The sequence below is a fragment of the Nelumbo nucifera genome, chromosome 1, assembly GCF_055504915.1.
Source record: "Nelumbo nucifera cultivar China Antique chromosome 1, China Antique-T2T, whole genome shotgun sequence".
Taxonomy (NCBI): domain Eukaryota; kingdom Viridiplantae; phylum Streptophyta; class Magnoliopsida; order Proteales; family Nelumbonaceae; genus Nelumbo; species Nelumbo nucifera.
Window position 1 is genome coordinate 548,579 of NC_142649.1, and position 20,773 is coordinate 569,351.

The 20,773-nt window shown below is 39.3% G+C and overlaps 1 protein-coding gene across 4 annotated transcripts in view; it reads left to right on the plus strand.

Annotated features, from left to right (window-relative positions):
• The window catches only part of LOC104586080 (CMP-sialic acid transporter 2-like), a 65,609-nt gene that overhangs the window by 32,665 nt on the left and 12,171 nt on the right, over positions 1–20,773 (plus strand). For all 4 annotated transcript variants that reach the window (XM_010243194.3, XM_010243192.3, XM_010243193.3 and 1 more), the window contains one exon: positions 15,413–15,482. In XM_010243194.3, the coding sequence (XP_010241496.1) occupies positions 15,413–15,482 (70 nt within the window). The remainder of the gene's footprint in view (positions 1–15,412; positions 15,483–20,773) is intronic.

Below are 20,773 nucleotides of genomic sequence, written 5' to 3' on the forward strand. Positions count from 1 at the left end.
TCCACAAATAAAAGAAAATAATGGTATCCACCAATGGAAGAAATACGATAAGGTCCCCATACATTAGTGTGAACAATATCAAAAGTAGAAGAACATATTTTATTACTTGGTTTAAAGGAATGTCAATTATGCTTTCCCAACTGATAATTTCCACACTCTAGACTAGATAACTAAACGACCTCAAACAACTTTGGAAACAAACATCTCAATGAATTGAAAGAAACATGGCTCAATTGATTATGCCAGAGCATAATCTGACTCACTGATTTTGACCCACTACCATTGCTACTAACATGGTGGCTCTAATGTCTCAGAATCTAATCTATAAGGTAGACTTCATTCTCCTCACGACCACTCCCAAGCATCCTCTTTGACTCCAGCTTCTCCAAAACACAATTACCAATAAGGAAGTTTACTAAACAGTGCAAATTTTTTGTCAGACTACTCACAAAAAGAAGATTAGTATGAAGTTTGGGAACCTGTAAGACAGAGGACAAAGTAATGCCATCAGTTACTCTAATTGTCCCTTCCCAGCAATGGGAATGTGAGAACCACTTCCTTACATGAGGTAGATGCATAATTTGCAACCGCATATGAATTATCTGTATGAGCAAAGGAAGTAGTGTGACTGGCTCCTGGGTTTTTTACACTCTGTTGCCCGCTTGAAGAACTGGAACCAGCTGAATCATTCTTACTCATAAGTTGTCCATATTTTTCCAACTTAGTTTTAACTGTTGCCATTGCAATGGACTCCAAGTCAGCATGGGTAAGAGGTCCCGAAGAGTCTCTGGTAGTTGCCACATTTGCATTTCCCTTCTTGTTCTTGACCTGAGCTAGTATGAGATGTGGATGGAGCTTCCTACACTTCTTGCAGTAGTTACACACCAAGTTCTTATCCTCCCTCTTGATCTCACTACTCCTTCTGTCTCCATTTGGCTTAGGTTTGACTGTACTAACCATAGCTGACTAGTCAACCCTAGATTGTCTCAACATGACATTCCTCCTACTCTCCTCTCCGAACACAAGGGTATAAGCTTGAAAAAGAGTTACACTTTCTCTAGAAGGGATGTGCTGCCTGGCAATATCAAATTCAGGGTTTAATCCAACAAAGAACTCAAAAACCCTATTCTTCTCCACCAACTTCTGATAGGTTGTTGCATCCTTTGTACTCTCCCAAACCACAATCCCTAAGTGATCTGTCTCCTGCCAAAGTGCTTTCAACATGAGACTTACATAGTAAGTGGTCTATCTCCCTGTTTTATATTAATCACTTGATTCCTTAACTAGTAGGTTCTAGTTATATTCTGTTTCTAGGAATAGGTCTCATTCACTCCATCCCAAATCTTCTTTGCAGTATTAGCCCACAAAAAAATTTTACCAATGTGAGGTAACATAGAATTACATAGCTCACCAGGAGGAATCTGTATCAGGTTTCTTCTCCTCCCAAGATCCCTAGATTTCATAGTAATAAATAGTGATCTTTAACTAACAATCACCATAATTCTCATGAAATAAGTATAAACCCCATGCCAATAGATAGAAAGTGAACATATTTATGAGTAAAAAAATAAGAAAGGATAGAAACATACAAAAGATAAGGGTTGATCCCTTGTTTTGGTGCTAGGAAGAAGAAGAAGAAGACAAAGAGGATGGCCTTGTGATCTAAAAGGCGTGCCTAGGCGCACAAGCGAGGGGCGTGTGAAAGTTATCAGTTGGGAAAGGCGGCTCGTAGAATTAGGAATGTAATATGTAGAGGTGTAAAGTGGGCCATGTCGGGCCGGCACGGCACGGCCCGCGTCGTCCTCCCTGATGGATATTTTGGGGGTCAGCCCGGCACGGCCCATGGCCCAGGCCCGTGCCGGGTTGGGCTTGGGCCTGGGCCGAACTGGGATAGACTCACTGAATGGATTATTGTCAAATCAAATGTCATATCAGGGATTCAGGATCACTGGATCAGGATTCAGGAATCATGACAGGAAACAAATAATAAATTAATAACAAATTTATGATTACCCAATAACCCAAAGAATAAATAAATAAAAGTATAAAACAATTCAAATAGGAATTTAATTTTTTTTTCATTTAAATTTGGATGAATAATGATACAAATTACAAAGTATACAATTATACAAATATTGAAATTATGAAATATACAATGGTTGGATACTTCATAAACTTCATACTTGGATAGTTGGATGAATGAAATATGAAAATGGAATAAACTAATAAAATATAAAAAATACAATATAGAATTATAGACTATATAGTTACAAATTGAAAATACAAAATTACATTAATAGCAAATAAATTATATAAAATTAAAACAAAATTTATAATAATTTGACAAAATAAAAAATTGTGGGTTATTTGTTAAAATTTACAATTTAAACAAAATTTACATATACATTATGATGAAAGCATTCACACACACTTTCATCATCCCCTTCAGGTGAAAAATCAAATATCCAGTGTATGTAGTACTGTAGTAGTCTGTAGTATCATGCCCTCCTTTGTCTTGTAATTGTAAAGTTGTAATCTATATTCTGCATCATGATTCTTAACTGCATCTAGCCAAACCTGGTAGGCTGGTACAGTGGTAGTGCCGTAGTGTGGTACCTGCAGGTCCTGCACTAAAACAAATAAACAAGACTCCAATGAAACTATAGCCTGTAGACACCGGAGGGGTTAGTAGATCACGGATCACGTGTCATGGCGGGATTGGCAGCGAGAAATGTTCTCCGAGACTCCGACTTCTCCCAATATTTTTAAAATTTAATTTCCATTATTTAAAAAATTCATTTAAATTGTTGGTTATTTCTTCTTCCTTCTCATGTGTGAGAAAATGTCTGGTCAAATGGCCAGTACCACCCTTGCTACAATAGCTAAAGTCTTTTCTACATTTTCGGCAAACTGCTCTTTTCCCCATCCCCTCAACATCCTCTATTTTAAATGTTCTCCAAATCAGGCTCCTAAACTTGGGGTTTTGGGAAGAGCTGGCCATTTTTTTTTTCAAATTCTAAAAAAAATAAAATTAATTTAATTGGACTTACCCCGAAATCCCGGATTGCCGGTTCAGAATCCCAACTTGATTTCAACAGTTAAAGCCTTTCAACGTGACAACGCCCAAGGCTCCAAGCTTCCCAAATTGCTAACTTGGAGAATCAGACAATCAGCCAATCAGACTATGAAACTATCAGAGTACACTCAGATGGCAGAGAATGTATGAGAGATTGAAAGAGACTGAGAGAGGAAAGATTGAAGAGATTAAGAGAATAACTTAATAGGAGAATTGTTGAATTGGTGTGATGAGAATGGTGGAGGATAGGGCTATTTATAGGAATTGAACATAATTCAATTGCCCAAAATACCCAAAAAACTATTTGTTTTTTGGTTACTGTAAAGTTACCCAAAAAACTATTTGGGAGGGGTATTTTGGTTACTGTAAAGTTACTTATAACTTTACCCAAAATGCCCCCTAAACTAGTTGTTATATAGCTGTTGGGGGGGCATTTATGTCATTTTTTCAACCCCCATAAGCAAAATACACAAATACCCCCCAATATGGCTGTTTATAGCTGTTGGGGGGGGGTATTTCTGTAAAATAGCCCCCAAAAAGCTGAAACTAGCCGCCCCTTTGGGGGGGGGGCAACTGCCCAAGTCCCAATCCTAAGACTCCCAACGACTATATTCCCAGGCAGGCCGTGCTTCGTGCCGTGCCACGGCTGGGCCGCCCGACCCGATTTACTTTAGTAATATGTCACATTAGCTACTTGATGCAATTGAGAAAAGAAAGAGATTGTGGGTTTTATATGCTTGAAAATGTTTTATATGTTTGATTTCATTTTTAAATTCTCATTTGAATATGCTTTACATATTATGTTTATGTATTTTAATTTTAGATAATAGGTTTTTTAAAACTTATGTTTATATTTTTATTAATATTATGTTTTATAATTTTTGCATTTTTTTTTTAATTTTTAGCTTTTTTTTTTTTTAAATTGTGCGCCTTGCCTCAAAATGGCACGCACCTCGCCTTGCGCCTTTTTTGCACCTTGCGCTTTTAAAACACTGGGATGGCCTATTAATTATTCCTGTGTGACAATTGGATAAAATCTTCAAGTTATTTTTTACTTAATTCAGGTTTTAAAGTCCTAAAGGGTTCAAGACTATGTCACTAACTTGTGTCTCAGTCGACCCTAAACAAATAAGAAAATAACAAAAAGAAATTAGTCTAAGAATAATAAAATTAATAATATAAACCCATAATATGAATAATTTAGTCTAATAATATCTATTGTACTACCATTATTAACAAAAAATAAAAATATAAAATATTTTGTGGTGTCTTGCATATAAATATGTAGACGTTTGGGCTAGGCGATACTCCAAGAACGCCTTATCGCCTAGGCATCGCCTTGACAACTATACTCCACACTTTCATTGACTATTAGAATTTGATCAATAATTTGCCTATCCTTGACAAAAGCTCCTTGAGATTGAGAAATTATTGATGGTAGTACTGCCCTAATCCTTCAAGATAGCACTTTAGCAATGATTTTTTACATACTATTAACCAAACTGATCGGTATGAAATCTTTGGGATGCAAGGCCTTATCTTTCTTTGGAATTAGAGCAATGAAAGTTGAGTTGTGGCCTAGATTTATCACTCCCTTCTCAAAAAATTCATCAAAAACATATTTAATTCTTATCTTTTAATATCTCCCAACAATCTTGGTAGAAGGCCATAGTAAAACAATCATGGTTGGGGGCTTTAGCTTTACCCATAAAGAAGACTGCATCTTTAATTTCATCATTGTCAAACTTTCTTTCCAACCACCTCTTTGACTAATCCGCTAACTTAGGCCAATCCAATCCATCAATCTCCAAAGGCTTTCTAAAGATAGATTTAAAATGATCCACAAAAGCTTGAGCAATCCCACTTTGTTGGAAGATACTAACCACATCAATCACCAATTTTGACACAATTCTTCTCCTTCCATTTGCCATAGCATGAAATTACTTTGTATTTTTGTCCATCTCCTTTAGTCATTTGCTTCTTGATTTCTGCCTCAAACTTATTTTTGGTCATCTCCATCTCCTTTTAAGTAAGATATCTTCCAACTCCTTTCTCTCATTCCTATCATTCACCGCAAGTAAAGCTCAAAACATCTTTAAGATCAAATTCCCCAATTGTTTGCGATGTGTTTCATATGCTCTTTTAATCTTTCCAAACAGTTGAATATTCCATTCTTTGATTTTTCTTGTGAGTTCCTTCTGTTTCCAATGAAACTTCATTCCTTCCCATTTCACCCTTGGACTACTTTCCTCCCACCAAACCTTCACTCTCTCAATAAAGCCACTGGAGCAAAGCCACATATTTTGAAATTCTAAAAAGAGTTGGACCTCTACCCCCTACATCCTCCTTAAATATGGAAAATGGCCAATGATTAGAGGTCACTCTTGGCAAACCTGTAGAAGTTTCCAATGAAACTTCATTACTTCCCATTTCACCCTTGGACTACTTTCCTCCCACCAAAACTTGACTCCATCAATAAAGCCACTGGAGCAAAGCCACATATTTTGAAATTCTAAAAAGAATTGGACCTCTACCCCCTACATCCTCCTTAAATATGGAAATTGGCCAATGATCTGAGGTCACTCTTGGCAAACCTCTAGAAGTTAGACTACTCCAATGATCCTCCCAATCAACTGTAAATAAGAATATATCCAGTTTGGATTATAGATTGGGTTAGCTTGCATATTACATCAGGTAAAATTTCTATAAGAAAGAGGTATTTCCTTAATCCCAAATGCATCAATGAATAGGTTGAATCTCCTCATACTCAAGTTAGTTCTTCTTGGGTTGTTGGTTTCTTCCAAGAATTTTAACATGTTAAAATCCCCTTCCCCCCCAGGCACTAAGGTCCATCCCACAAACCCCTAATATCTTCTAGTTCTTCCCGGAGCTTATTTCTTTCCCGATACCCACTAGGCCCATACACATTGTCAAAACCCATTCAAATCCATTTGGCACTTGCCCAACTAATCCCCTACCTCTCCAAACACTCCTAGCCTATCTCTTGTCAAAATTCATCAACTTTGATTCTTGAATTATAACGATATTCGGCTTCTTCTTCTGAAGAACCTCTTGGGTAATGCATCTTTTCCTCGCCCTCCCTAATCCTCTTACTACCTTTATTCCTACTGTCACAAGCTTATCCTCTCTTCCTGCTTTTCCTACTTATTCCGTCTAGCGCTCCCTTTTCTAACACTAAATTCCTTATGCCCCTCAACATCTCTTTTCATTCTTTCCACTCTCTCCCTCCTCACAATAACTTCTATTCTCCACTTCATTTCTCTTCAAATCCTAAAAAAAAAAAATCTCAATCATCTCCTAGATTCTTCTACCCCTAGCTTCCTCTTCTACAACTCTCTCATCATCACATCCACCTTCCACTTCCCTACTTACTACTTGTGGCATATGTACTGGAACCTGGTACAACAGTTATAACCACAGAATAAAGGTCATATCAAAGACTGAACTGACACGAGTACCTGGTTCTTGATAAAGGGAGGAACTGTTCGCACTAGACAAGTGGTTTGGTTTTCCTTGTTCAGGAACTTGAAGCTCACCAATCACCTTAGTTGGGGTTTCCACTGGGAAGTCTCCAGTAAGTGAATTAAGATTTCGAATGCTGCCGAGACTCTATCGTCTATCCTCTCCCGGATCTCCCTTGTTTAGTCTCTGGCAATCCTCAACTAACCCTTACGGACACCTTGCCTCAAATGGGAGTTTGGCTCTGGTGTCCTCTTGGGCTTCAAGTTCTACACCTTGAATATCAAGGGTTGGGACTGTTTGCTGGAATAAGGCTGCCGAATGAGAAGAGAAGAAGAAGAAGGAGAAGATATGAGAAGGGCGGCAAAAATCACTCTCAGCCAGCCCTAATCTATTATATATAAGAGCATTACATAATGATACATAAATAGACTAGAATGCCCTTGATTAGTGATGGGACACCTAGTCAAATAAAACACTAAATAAGATTAGGCCCAATAACTAATGTCTTAAGACAAAACAAACAAATTAAGACAGCCGAACCAACACTCCCCCTCAAGCTAAGCATGGATGTCAATCATGTTTAGCTTGCCAAGTAAGTCCAAGAATTTCACTGTAGCTAGCCCTTTAGTTAGAACATCTGCAATCTGCATCTCGGGGGGAGTATAAGGAATGCAGAGTTCTCCTGAGACGATTCTTTCTCTGACAAAGTGGTGGTCTATCTCAATATGTTTCGTTCTATCATGTTGCACTGGGTTATTTGCAATGTTGATGGCAGCCTTGTAGTCACAGTACAACCTGAGAGGGCACTCGATCTTTATACCAAGTTCACCAAGAAGGATCTTAAGCCATAGAAGTTCAGCAACACCATGAGCCATAGCCCGATATTCAGTCCCTACACTAGATCTAGCCACCACATTCTGTTTTTTATTCCTCCATGTAACTAAATTTCCTCCAACAAAGGTGCAGTACCCGGAAGTAGACTTCCTGTCCCCAACAGAGCCAACCCAATCTGCATCAGTATATCCTTCCACTTCAATTTTATTGTTTTTTCTAAACAGAATTCCTTTCCCCGGGCAAGACTTCAAATATCTGAGAATCCTTTCCACAACTTTCATGTGAGGGATTTTAGGAGTGTGCATGAACTGACTGACAACATGTACAACATAAGCAATGTCAGGGCGAGTGAGGGACAGGTAAATCAACTTCCCCACCAACTTTTGGTATCTTTACTTATCAAGGTAGTCCTCTCCTACAGTTTCCTGTAGACCATGGTTCTGTTCTATTGGAGTATCTGTGGGCCTACACCCCATCATGCTTGTCTCTTGTAGAAGATCAAGGATGTATTTCCGCTGACATATATAGATGCTCTCTTTGGATCTAGCAACTTCAATCCCAAGAAAGTATCTCAGTTGGCCCAGGTCTTTGATCTCAAATTCAGTAGCCAAGACCTCCTTTAGTCTTTTAATCTCTTCTTGATCATCCCCTGTAATTACCATATCATCCACATAGACAATAAGTGTTGTAAGTTTGCCATTTCTCTTCCTTATGAACAAGGTATGGTCTGCCCCACTTTGAGTGTAGCTCCCTTTCTTCATGGCCCCACATAGCTTCTCTAACCAAGCACGAGGGGACTGCTTAAGACCGTATAGAGCTTTTCTCAGTTTACATACCTTCTTGCCAAATCCATAACCTGGTGGAGGATCCATGAATACCTCTTCATGTAGGTCACCATTTAAGAAAGCATTCTTCACGTCCAACTGATGTAGCTCCCATGAGAAATTTGCAGCTAATGATAATAGAACTCGGATTGTGTTGAGTGTTGCTATTGGAGCAAAGGTTTCTTTGTAGTCAATCCCTTCTTTTTGAGTAAACCCTTTTGCTACTAGTCTAGCCTTGTACCTTTCAATGGACCCATCCTCCCTATGCTTCACAGTGAACACCCACTTGCATCCAACAATGCCTTTCCCTTTTGGTAGATCCACTAATTCCCAAGTCCCTGCTTTCATTAAGGCCTTCATTTCTTCGTCCATGGCCTCTTTCCATTTTGGGTCAGATACTACCTCTGAATAAGACAAAATCAGCAATGGGGTGTCTGATAGTACAAGATCGGGTAGACTTACGAAGGGCAATAGGAAGATCCAAGTAAGAGGAATTGATAGGATTACCTTGAGTTTCTGAGACAGGTTGATCCGAGTCCAATTGGTTGTTGTCATGAGTTAGAGGACCCTTCTTCCTTTTGTTGTAGGTGATTCTGATATCTCTTTGCTGCCTGCTGGAGTCTTCAGTAGTAGCTGGAACATCATTAGTAGTAGTTGGAACAATGGGAGCCTCACTAGAATCACCTGGAATACCACAACTAGGTGGATCAGGAGGAGAAGATGGAAGATCCAAGGTAGAGAGAGGCACAAAGAAGGAGGGAACAGAAGGATCCTCTTCCATCCCACTAGTCTCCCCCTGAAGAGGATTCTGGGAAGAATGAAAATAGGATTGAGACTCAAAGTATACCACATCCTTTGTGACATATTTTTTCTTGGTGACTATATCATAACACTTGTACCCCTTCTGAGTAGGGGAGTACCCCAAAAAAATTCCCTTCGTAGCCCTAGGATCCAATTTGGTCTTCTGCAGATCCTTGACATGTACAAAGCAAACACAACCAAAGACTCTCGGTGGAAGAGAAAAGTCAGGAAGGTGAGGTCAAAGAACAAAGAAAGGAGTTTTCATCCCCAATACCTTGGATGACATTCGATTTATCAGATGTAATGCAGTAAGGATTGCTTGAGACCAATAGTTTTTTGGAACTTTGTGCTGAAATAGTAAGGCTTGATCAGTCTCCAATAGGTGTCTATTCTTGCATTCAACAACCCCATTCTGTTGGGGAGTACTAGCACAAGATGACTGATGAATCATTCCAGCATCCTCCATAAACAGATTCAGGGACCTTTCAAAATATTCAGCAGCATTATCTGACCTGAATTGTTTGATTTTCTTGCCAAATTGTGTTTCAATCATTTTGCAAAATGTCATGGTTATCCGCGGCACTTCATCTCTTGCTTTTAATAAGTAGATCCATGTGCATTGAGAATAGTGATCAATAAAACTGATAAAGTATTGAAAGCCATCATCAGAAATAATGGGAGAGGGATCCCAAACATCAGAGTGGACTAAGTCAAAAGAAGTTTGAATTTCATTACTAGAAGTTGAATAAAGAATTCTACATTGCTTTGATAGTTGACAGACTTCACTGATTAACTCTTGACTTGAAACACCTTTGAATAAGTCTGGAAACAACACTTCTGTTAGAATGCTTGAGTCAGGGGTATTTTGGTCATTCTGGTGTATCTTCTTGAAAGTGAAAGGCCTATTGTATCTGAGTTTAAGTTATGTGTCCCATCTTCTATGAGGGACAAAATTGTCTTTCGTTGTAATTCTTAAGTTTTATAATAAAATTCAAGTGGGTTGGCTAGGAGAGTGATTTTTCACATTCTCTCTTCTAGTCTGGCCGAATACTCTTCTTCTCTCCTTCTTCTTATTCTTTCTCTTTTCTTTCTTCTTTCTTCTTCTCTACTTTGACCTAGAATCAACTAGGGTTTATTCACATGGTATCAGAGCAATAAGGTCTCATGTTTTCTTGCTGCTGTCTTCTTCCTGGGTTTGCCGCCAGTTTCACAGTAAGTTTCATCATCCTACAGCTGACCTAATTGAAGACTCGATAAAGGGCTGAAAAGGAGTTGCCGTTTTGAGGGCTTGGAGGTGAGAATGCCTCTGGCCGGTGCTGTGGTGGTCGTTGAAGTGGTATACTAGACCCTCTATTCAGTGTACGAAGAGGGCTGGACGTATACAGGTATGGACACTGCTGTCGTGTGTTCAGAAATGGACCGTGAATGCTAATTTTTGTGCTTCAAAAGTTGGTTGTTGTGGTGCTAGGTGAAACTGATACACATATCAATCATGTTCCTTTGTTTTCTTGCTCGCATGTGTGCTGAAAGAAGAGTAGTAGACTGCTGATGTCCACGACAGCAGTGGTGTGGTGGTGGTTGTGTTGTGGTGGCTGACATATCTATGATTCTAAATGCTTAAAAGTGAACCCCTAGGCCTTGTGTGTAATCACTACTGCTCCTTCTCCCTCAGATCTTGATCTCCCTATTGCTTTGCGGAAAGGTAAACGTACTTGTACTTCTCATCCCATTTCAGACTATGTTTCCACTGCTCACCTTTCTGCTTCTCATTGCAAGTTTATATCATTCCTCTCATCGGTTCCCATTCCCAAGACTGTACAGGAAGCCCTTACCTCCCCAGGGTGGCGGCAAGCCATGGGAGAAGAACTCTCTTCTCTACAACATAATCACATGTGGGAACTCACCACCCTTCCTCCTGATAAGCACACTGTTGGGTATAAATGGGTCTATACAATGAAGCATCTTCCTAATGGCAGTGTGGAACGATTGAAGGCACGGTTAGTGGCCAAGGGCTATTCTCAGTTATATGGTGTGGACTATATGGAGACATTCTCTCTTGTGGCTACAATTGGTTCAGTCCCGGTGTTGATCTCATTAGCTACTATGTATGATTGGCCTCTCGTACAACTTGACATAAAAAATGCCTTCCTACATGGTGATCTTGTTGAGGAGGTGTATATGGAGCAACCACCAGAGTTTGTTGCTCAGGGGGAGGCTGGTAAAGGTGTGCAGGCTTAAAAAGGCAATCTATGGACTGAAACAATCTCCACGTGCATGGTTTTGCAGGTTCAGTGAAGTGGTGAAGGTCTTTGGGATGAAACAGTGTCAGGTTGATCATTATGTGTTCAGCTATAACTCAAAGGATGGGAAAATCTTGCTAGTCGTGTATGTGGATGATATTGTCATAACTGGAAGTGACAACAATGGAATTGACAGGCTAAAAAAATTCTTACAGGACCACTTCAATACGAAAGATTAGGGAAGCTAAAGTATTTCCTAGGAATAGAGGTTGTGAGGTCAAAACAGGGGATCAACCTATGTCAGAGAAAATATGTTCTTGATCTACTTGAAGAAACAGGGTTGTTAGGTGCTAAACTAGCAGAGACTCTTATGGAACTCAATGCCAAGTTAAGTGTGGATGCAGGTGAAGAGTTTGATGATCCTGGAAGATACAAAAGGTTGGTGGGAAAGTTGAACTACCTGACCATTACCCGACCAGATATATCATTTGTTGTGAGTGTGGTGAGTCAGTTTATGCAACATCCCCGGGTTCCTCACTGGGAAGTTGTTCTGAGAATTGTTAGGTACCTAAAGGGTGCTCCAGGTCGTGGTTTGTTATACCAAAAGGGAGGAACTCTTGAGATAGTAGGGTACATAGATGCTGACTGGGCTGGCTCTATATCAGACAGGAGGTCAACCACAGGGTATTGTACCTTCCTGGGTGGCAATCTTGTAACTTGGAAGAGCAAGAAGCAAACAGTGGTGGCAAGAAGTAGTGCAGAAGCAGAGTACAGGGCTATGGCCCATACCACATGTGAACTAGTATGGTTGAAGAACTTACTACAGGAGATGGGTTTCTCAATTGACAAACCCATGAAACTATACTGTGATAACCAAGCTGCTGTTCACATCTCATCCAATCCCGTCTTCCATGAAAGAACTAAACATATTGAGGTGGATTTTCACTTTGTGAGAGAGAAAGTGATAAGTGGGGTAATAACTACATCTCATGTGAGCTCATGAAATCAGTGGGCAGATCTCTTCACAAAAGGATTGTCTCGGGGAAGAATAGATTACATTTGTAACAAGCTGGGACTATATGATATATACTCTCCAGCTTGAGGGGGAGTGTTAGAATGTTCGAGTCAAGGGTATTTTGGTCATTCTGGTGTATCTTCTTGAAAGTGAAAGGTCTATTGTATCTGAGTTTAAGTTATGTGTCCCATTTTCTATGAGGGACAAAATTGTCTTTCTTGTTACTCTAAGTTTTATGAATAAAATTCAAGTGGGTCGGCTAGGAGAGTGAGTGTTAGAATGTTCGAGTCAGGGGTATTTTGGTCATTCTGGTGTATCTTCTTGAAAGTGAAAGGTCTATTGTATCTGAGTTTAAGTTATGTGTCCCATTTTCTATGAGGGACAAAATTGTCTTTCTTTCGGCTAGGAGAGTGATTTTTCACATTCTCTCTTCTAGTCTGGCCGAATACAATTCTTTTTTGTTCAACTCTTTGAACAAGTGTTAAATCTTAAGGTAAATTTTAATAAGAGTTGCATTGCAGGGGTTATCCTTATGGTAAGGGAGTTGGAGGAGTTTGCAGCTATGTTGGGGTGTGAAGTGTCACAATGGCCACTTAAACACCTAGGGCTACCTCTAGGATATAAATCCTAGGAGTGTTAGCTTTTGGGACCTGGTGGTGGAAGGGTTTGCTAAGAGACTTGCTAGTTGTCAGTTTTTAGGTGGAATGATTACTTTAATCAGATTTGCCCTCACAAACTTACCAGTTTATTAGTTGTCAGTTTTCAAGGCTCCTAGAAAGATGATTAGAAAGAGAAAATGATGAGAGATTTTCTGTGGGAGCTAGGTGATGGAAGGAAAGATCACAAGGTTAATAGGGGGCAGGTCAGTAAAATAAAATCTTTGGGAGGGTTAGAAATTAGGAATATTGAGAGGAGGAACATGACTTTAATGGGAAAATAGGAGACTACCTACTAAAAAAAATGTTGTGGGTGAATGTTTTGAAGAGTATCCATGGGCTCTCAGCAAATGGATGGGACTTTGGAACATTTTCTAAGGCTTCCTGTGCTTCTCAGAAAGATATCAACACAATCTTGCCTTCCTTATATCAGGTATGAGGTATGCAATGGGGAATTTTTCAAAATTTGGGAACATACTTAGGTAGGGGACTCCCCTATACGGCCTCTCAAACTTCAAAAACCAGCTTGTCTCTTCTTTTTGTACCCACTCTATCTCACTTCAGGGTTGGATTGGGATATGGGATTTAGAAGGGGTGTTAAGGAGGGCGACTTGAATAGGGTGGTTGACCTTATCAATATCCTCTCCAGGGTTTTTGTGGATCCGTAAAGCCATGACCATGGAATTTGGACTTCCCTTCCGGATCCTTTACTTGTGATTCTGTCTTTAAGGCTCTATCCCAACCTTCTCTCCTAGTTGGCCCTTCTTTTCTGGTCAAAGAGATTCTGTCAACCCATTCCTCCAAGGATTGAGACCTTCTATTGGAAGTTTTTTGGGGGAAAAAATCAATACCTGTGACCTGCTTCAAATAAAGAGACCTAATTGGTCCCTCTGTCCTCAATGGTGTGTGTTATGCAAAACCAACAGTGAGACTTGCTATGACATTAATCTCGTGTTTTTTCTTCATGTAATTATGGGATTGGTTCTCTTCCTTGTTTGGGTGCAGGTGGACTCCCCCTGCTAATATGCAAGGCCTATTTTCTTCTAGCTTTATTGTCTCAGAGAAAGAAAGAAGCAAGATTGATATTGTAGACACTATCATGATCAAGGTGGTTCATTGGGTGAGGACCGTGGATCTATTTTCGTCATTCTCAGTAGATGACATCATGCTGAATTGGAAAGACGTGGCAGAATCTGATCCTGTTAAAACAGTCATTACATTACAGTTAGCTGAACTGCACCGGAGAGAAGATTTATCATATTAAATTTTGATGGAAGTTGTTTGGGTAACCCGAGAATTTCTGGAATAGGAGTTTTCAGAGTTGATGCTGGTAGAGTTGTGGCTTTATACTCTGGACCAGCTGGAAAAGGTGATTCTCTTGGGCAGAGGTATTGGCAGCAGTGAAAGGAGTACAAAGAACTGTGTCTCTATATATTAGGAAGCTGATAATTGAAAGGGATTAAAAATTGGTGGTGAATTGGCTTCAAAATGAAGAACCGAGTTATTGGTTATATAATAATTACAAAAAGAAGAAGATCAAATGGTTAACACAGAGTTTAGAGGTGAGAGTACAATGGGTGAAAAGAAGTGCAAATTCATTTGTGGATACTCTTGCTAGACAGGGGACGAGTAAAACTCAGCTTTTTTGGGCTCAATTGTAATTGAAGATACTTTCATTTCACTGTTTTCAGGGAGAGATAAGAGAGGTCATCTCTTGCTGGTTCATTTGGTGTAATCATTTTATTAATTCAATGAAAATTTTCAGTTATTGATAAAAAAAAGTTACTGTTGCACTCCACATGAAGGGGGAATGTTGTAATACTAACTGTACATGCCACTGGGGCATGCTAGTCTTTTTACTCAGTGTTAGCTATCCTATTATATTGTAAGAGAGTGGGCGCTTCCACCAATGATTTTTGCCTCTCCAACTTTTGACCCTTGTCTCCTCTCTCTGTATACTTTTCTTGCTCCTTGCACTTCTAAAACACTTACTATTGGTTCTCAGTACAGTTGCATTTTTGCTATTTATAACATGTGCCTACCAAGGAAAATATTGTCCAGGCATGTTTTGTAGATTTGTTATCTTACTTTTCACTTCTCTTCTAAATGATTATTTAACTACTCAAGATTATCATTCCATGTTTAAATATAGAGGGACCATGATACGATCCTTTTATATTGGCTCCACCACACATGCCAGATGATCCATCATAAAGATTCAGTTTTCTGTTGAAGTTTGTGACTTCCAATTTGTGAATCCCACTGAATTATAATGCTATTCTGAAGTGGATTATGATTATGCTTTGATCAAATATGTTTCTTAAGTTCAATTCAACTTGGGCAATCACATGAATACCAATCTACTATTGCATCCCTTTGCTATCATTTGACTTTTTGCTTATGTTTTGCCTGAGACACTGGATATTTGAAAACTTTGAATGGCTTTGTTCTGAAATTAGATGTTATGATTGGCTGGTTTGCAGAATCTATTTTTATATGGATATGGTGCTATATTCAATTTCCTAGCAATTCTTGGAACTGCTATTTTTAAAGGTATGGATACCCAAGTTCTGGTATGAACAAATGATGTTTTAAAGTCGGAACCAGTGCTTGGTTTATTGGCTTATTGGTTTTACTTAGCAGACAAGTTATGTTAATATGCATTGTCTTTAGTCTACTAAAGGGTCTTTTGATAACATTTGAATGGTTGAATTGAATATCTTGTTTCTTTCTCTTTTGGTGAATAAATCATTAAAGAGGTTGTAACGAAACTAAAGTTGAGTCAATTACTATGCCATGAAATATTTTATTATTTTAACATTTTATGCACCACAAGACAAAGCAATAAGTCATTCGGTTCAGCCACACAAGCCATCATCAAATGGTCTCTACGTCAGCTTCCGAAATGATTCCCATAGTATTATCCAGTTGCGTGTCAGAATTGACCCAATGTCAGGTTGCTATTTATTTTCCTTTGTAAACATGATATTAATGGAGTTTTGGAGTTGAGGACTGTAAAAATTCTATCCTCATACATACCAGGCATGAGCAAAACTTGCATACTCTTTTCTTCTTTAATAATGCTGCTAGAAGTTAGTTTATATTCCTGTTATTCTTTAGAGTCAACAGTTGGTTCACTATTGTTTAGTTGTTCTTTTATTATTTAAACAAGGGCATGCATGTAATCTTACTTATTATTAGTAAATTAATAATACAGGGCAGCAGATAAAATCACTTTGTACAATCTCTTCTGGACTCACAGCCCTAGTTTTTTTTCCTTCTATACTCTCTCCCATCTTCTTCTCTGTTCTCTCTATTTCAGATCTGTGTTTCTTATTTTTCTTCATTAAGAGCAGATTAGGTCTGTTCACATGGTACCGGAGCACCAGTGATAGACCTAGTCTGTTCTTCATGCCATAACTGGACTGCTTTGAAAATAACTGGACTGATTGCCCTCAAAGTATAGGAGGCTTTGATGCCTCAGGTTGTGGTGAAATGTGAGTCATTGGTGGTTTTCTAAACTCTCTTTATCTGGCAATTCAGAGAGGGGCTGTTAGTGAATGGTACAGGTTAGAAACTCCAATCTATGGTTTGTTTGGTGAGTAATTTGTGAAAACAGTGTGATTAGATGAGAAAGTCTTTATCCAATTGGTGTTTATGAAATTTGATGTAATCTGTAATATATGCCGCAGAGGGGTTTTTTTGTCTTTTCCTCTTATTTTATTATGTACGGTTGCCCTTGTATTTAATCTAAAGCTGTGCCGCCAGCAAGGATTTTTTTGGGCTCTCATTCTTTTCTCTTCTTCCTTGCTGAAAACATGGTACCAGAGCTGGTCGGTGCTCTGTAAATTTCTTCTCTGCATTGGTCGAAGGATTCCTCTGTATTTTTGTGAACTGAGAATGAAGGAAACAAACTTGTTTTGGACCTGAGAACTGTTCGGCTGCATCTCTCTCGTCTGTTCTGAGCTGAAACTGAACTGAAGTGATTCCAGAAGTTGTTGATGTTTGGTTGAATCTTCCTAAGAGGTCGGCTGTTGTTTATTCTCTGTTGTTTCTTACTTTGTCTTGGACTGGAAAACCCAGAATTCTCTCAGACTGAACTAGGACATTTTTAAACCCTTTTTTTCTTGGTTCTTGGTGCTGATACCAAGAACAGGTTAAGGTTTGCCTTTAACGAATGATATAAGGTGGGCTTAATGCCTTGGTGGGTTGGATGATCCCGAAACCATTTTTCTTGTGAAGTAATTTGTAGGTCATGAGTGACCTGGTTCGTCTGACTGGTACAGCAGTTGTTTACTAATGTTTGTGGCTAATATTAGCCTTGGGGAGATCTGCTACACCTGTGAGAGTGTTCAGGTGGCTAGTACAGCGGCAGAATACTGATGTTTGTGGCTTAATATTAGCCTTGGAGGCCTATTTGACCTGGCAAAGTGTGTTACTACAAGAACTGAAATTGTATCCTGACTGTTAGAACACTTAGAGTGAGGTCTGTGTAGTTTTTTGTGGGGGTGTGTGGACTGAAATCATGAATACTGAAAATTCTGCAACCTCAGGAACCACCATGAATCAGGGTGGAATGAGTAGTGGTCATGATTCCATGAATTTTCCAACGACTATTACCCCTTTGGATGGTAGGAATTACCTGGCATGGTCTAAGGAGATGTAGCTGTATATCACAGCTAGGGTTAAGGAAGGATATATTAATGGGAAAATAAAGGAACCTTGGGTTGGTACTGCTGAATACGATAAATGGGACCAAGAGAATTGCATGATTATGTCCTGGCTTTTGACATCCATGTTACCATCTGTCAAACAGAATTTTATGTGGGCCAAGAAAGCAAAAGAAATATGGGACCAAGTGAAGGAAACTTACTCAGAGCAGAGGCACTATGCTAGAATTTATTAGCTATAAGCAGAATCTTCGACAAGTAGGGAGAAAGGAGCTTATCGACCTATTATTTCTGCCCTCACTTCAGTTTGGAAAGAATTAGACTATTATCAAAGCATTGATTGGGAAAGTGAAAAGATGCCAAGGCCTATAGACAACTAGTCTCACAACAAAGGGCGTTTGCTTTCCTTCTGGGTTTGAATCCCATGTATGAACCTATTCGTGTTCAGATTTTGGGCAGCAAGGATCTTCCGTCTATCCAAGAGATATATGCACTTGTTCAGTCTGAAGAGAATAGGAAGTCTGTTATGAATCCTCCTGAGGGGGAGACCATTGCTCTAGCTGTAAGGCTATGTTTGGTTTGAAGGAAAAAGTAGGGAAAGGAAAGGAAAGGAAGGGAAACCTTTACAAATCTTGTATAGGTTTCCCTGCATTTCCCTTCCTTTCCCTACTCTTTCCTTCAAACCAAACATGGTGTAAGGGATTATGTTCACTGTGGCATTATGATCTTTGTGACAGGTTGGGGATGATTGACATCTACGCCCCAACTTGAGGGGGAGTGATGTAATCTATAATATATGCCACAGAGGGGTTTTTTGTCTTTTCCTCTTCTTTTATTATGTACGGTCGCCCTAGTATTTAATCTAAAGCTGTGCTGCCAGCAAGGAATTTTTTTGGGCTCTCATTCTTTTCTCTTCTCCTCTTGTTCTTCTCCTCTTCCTTTTTCCTCTTCCTTACTTGACTGTTGATTGAACTGTGTTTTCTGTTTTTCCCTAAGTTGCAGCTAGAGTTTCTTGGTGAATAGGCTGTGGTGGAAATTAGTGAAAGCATATTTCAAAACTGTTTTTGATACTATGGCATCATCTGGGAGTGAAACTAAGTCTAGTGTGATAGTGCTGCCAGACTGTATGGCTATCCAAATGATCTCAATGGGGCAAATTACATACCTTGGTTAAAATCTATAGCAAGTAGATTTGACTGCTAGGGGGTAAACTAAGTATATTATGGATAAGAAGCCTGATCTTCAGGGTACAATGAGCACAAGAGAATGAACAAATCATGATTTGTCTTTGGCATAGCATGGAATCCCACATTAGTGTAAACTTGATGCTAAATAATTATACTCCGGACAAGATAGTGTGACAAGGATTTATCAACTATATCAAGATTATTTTCAGTTGTAGCAAGGTGAGATGACAGGTGAAGAAATTGGTATGCTAGTCTTAAAAGAGTCTTCAATTGGATGTTGCCCAATTTCTTTAAGGACTAAGGTCTAAATACAAGCCTGTTTGTGTACAGATCTTGGGTAGTAGTGAGATACCTACACTATCAAAGGTTTTCTCTAGAGTTAGGAGGGTTTCTAATCCATAGAATGGCAGTTCTTCCCTACTTGAAAACTCTGTTCTAGCCACAACTGGAGGTGGAGGCATATGAGGCAGAGGTGGTGGTCATGGAATGAGAGGTGGCCGTGGAAGTGGTAGAGATGGTGGTGCTTTTAGAGGCTGAGGACCTTTGGTGTTGGAGCCTTGGAGGACGTGGCTTAGTGCATTAGTGCAGCCATTGTGGGCATGGACACTACCAATTTTTACTATGATCTTCATGGCCCATTGTCCACATGGTCTAATCATGCTTCTATTGGAGACAATCATCATATTACTAGTGATGATTAAACTGCCTTACGTACTGGTAAATAAAAGGAGATGGTTTTTGTTGTGTAAAACCTAGAAAACATAGATTCGAATGGCACACAAAAATGAAGTAAATAAGTGATAAAGAGAAGCAAGAAACAAAGCACACATAGATATACATGGTTCGGCTTCTAGCCTACGTCCACGGGCAGAGGAGCAGAAATCCACTATAGAAATTAGCAATGGAGATTACAGAGTTGTGTAAATCCTCTCTCATAGAAACCCCAAACCCCAATACACCCAATCTCTCAAAATTAAACTTTTCAAAGCCAAAGATACATAAAAGAAAAATCCCCCAAACAACATATTAGTAGAGATGGAATGGAAGGAATAGGAAGAAGAGAGGAGAGAGAGAAGAGAGATGGGAGAAGAGAAGAGAGAGTATCAGTTCTGGTGGCGCCAGAATATTTTATTATTTATAGGGCATCACTTAAAAAAGGGGAAAAGACCCTTATGCCCCTGTGGTACTTACAGTGTATAAACAATATAGAACTAAATATAAAACTGAACTATTTTAACATAGTAAACAAAAAATATGCTAAACAGAATAATAAACTAAACTATTCCAACACTCCCCTTCAAGTTGGGACATAGATGCCAATCATGCTCGACTTGTCACACAGTTCACTGTGCCACATGTGGTAAAGGCCCTTGGTGAAAATGTCTGCAAGTTGTTCTCCTGAACTAACATAGGGAGTGCACACCTCTCCACTCACAAGTTTTTCCCTAATAAAATGCTTGTCCACTTCAATATGTTTTGTCCTGTCATGGAGGATTGGGTTGGTTGCAATGTTGATAGCAGCTTTATTGTCACAATAGAGTGACATTGGGTTGTTGACTGCAAAACCCAATTCGCCTAATAGGTTCTTTTTTTTTATGAATCCTAATAGGTTCTTTATCCACATGATTTCAGCAACTCCATGAGACATAGCTCTATATTCCGCTTCAGCACTGGACCTAGCTACCACACTTTGTTTCTTACTTCTCCAGGTGACTAGGTTTCTTCCCACGAAGGTACAATACCCACTGTAGACTTTCTGTCATCGACTACCCCAACCCAATTAGCACCTATATACACTTCAACTTTCAAATGCCCATGTTTTGGAATAACAAACCAGCCCCTAGGAACTTCGTGAGATATCTAAGGATCCTTTCTGGAACTTCAAAGTGGCAACTCTTAGGACTATGCATGAACTTACTAAGGACACCCACTACATAGCCAATGCCAGGTCTGGTCATAGACAATATAAGAGTCTCCCTACAAGTCT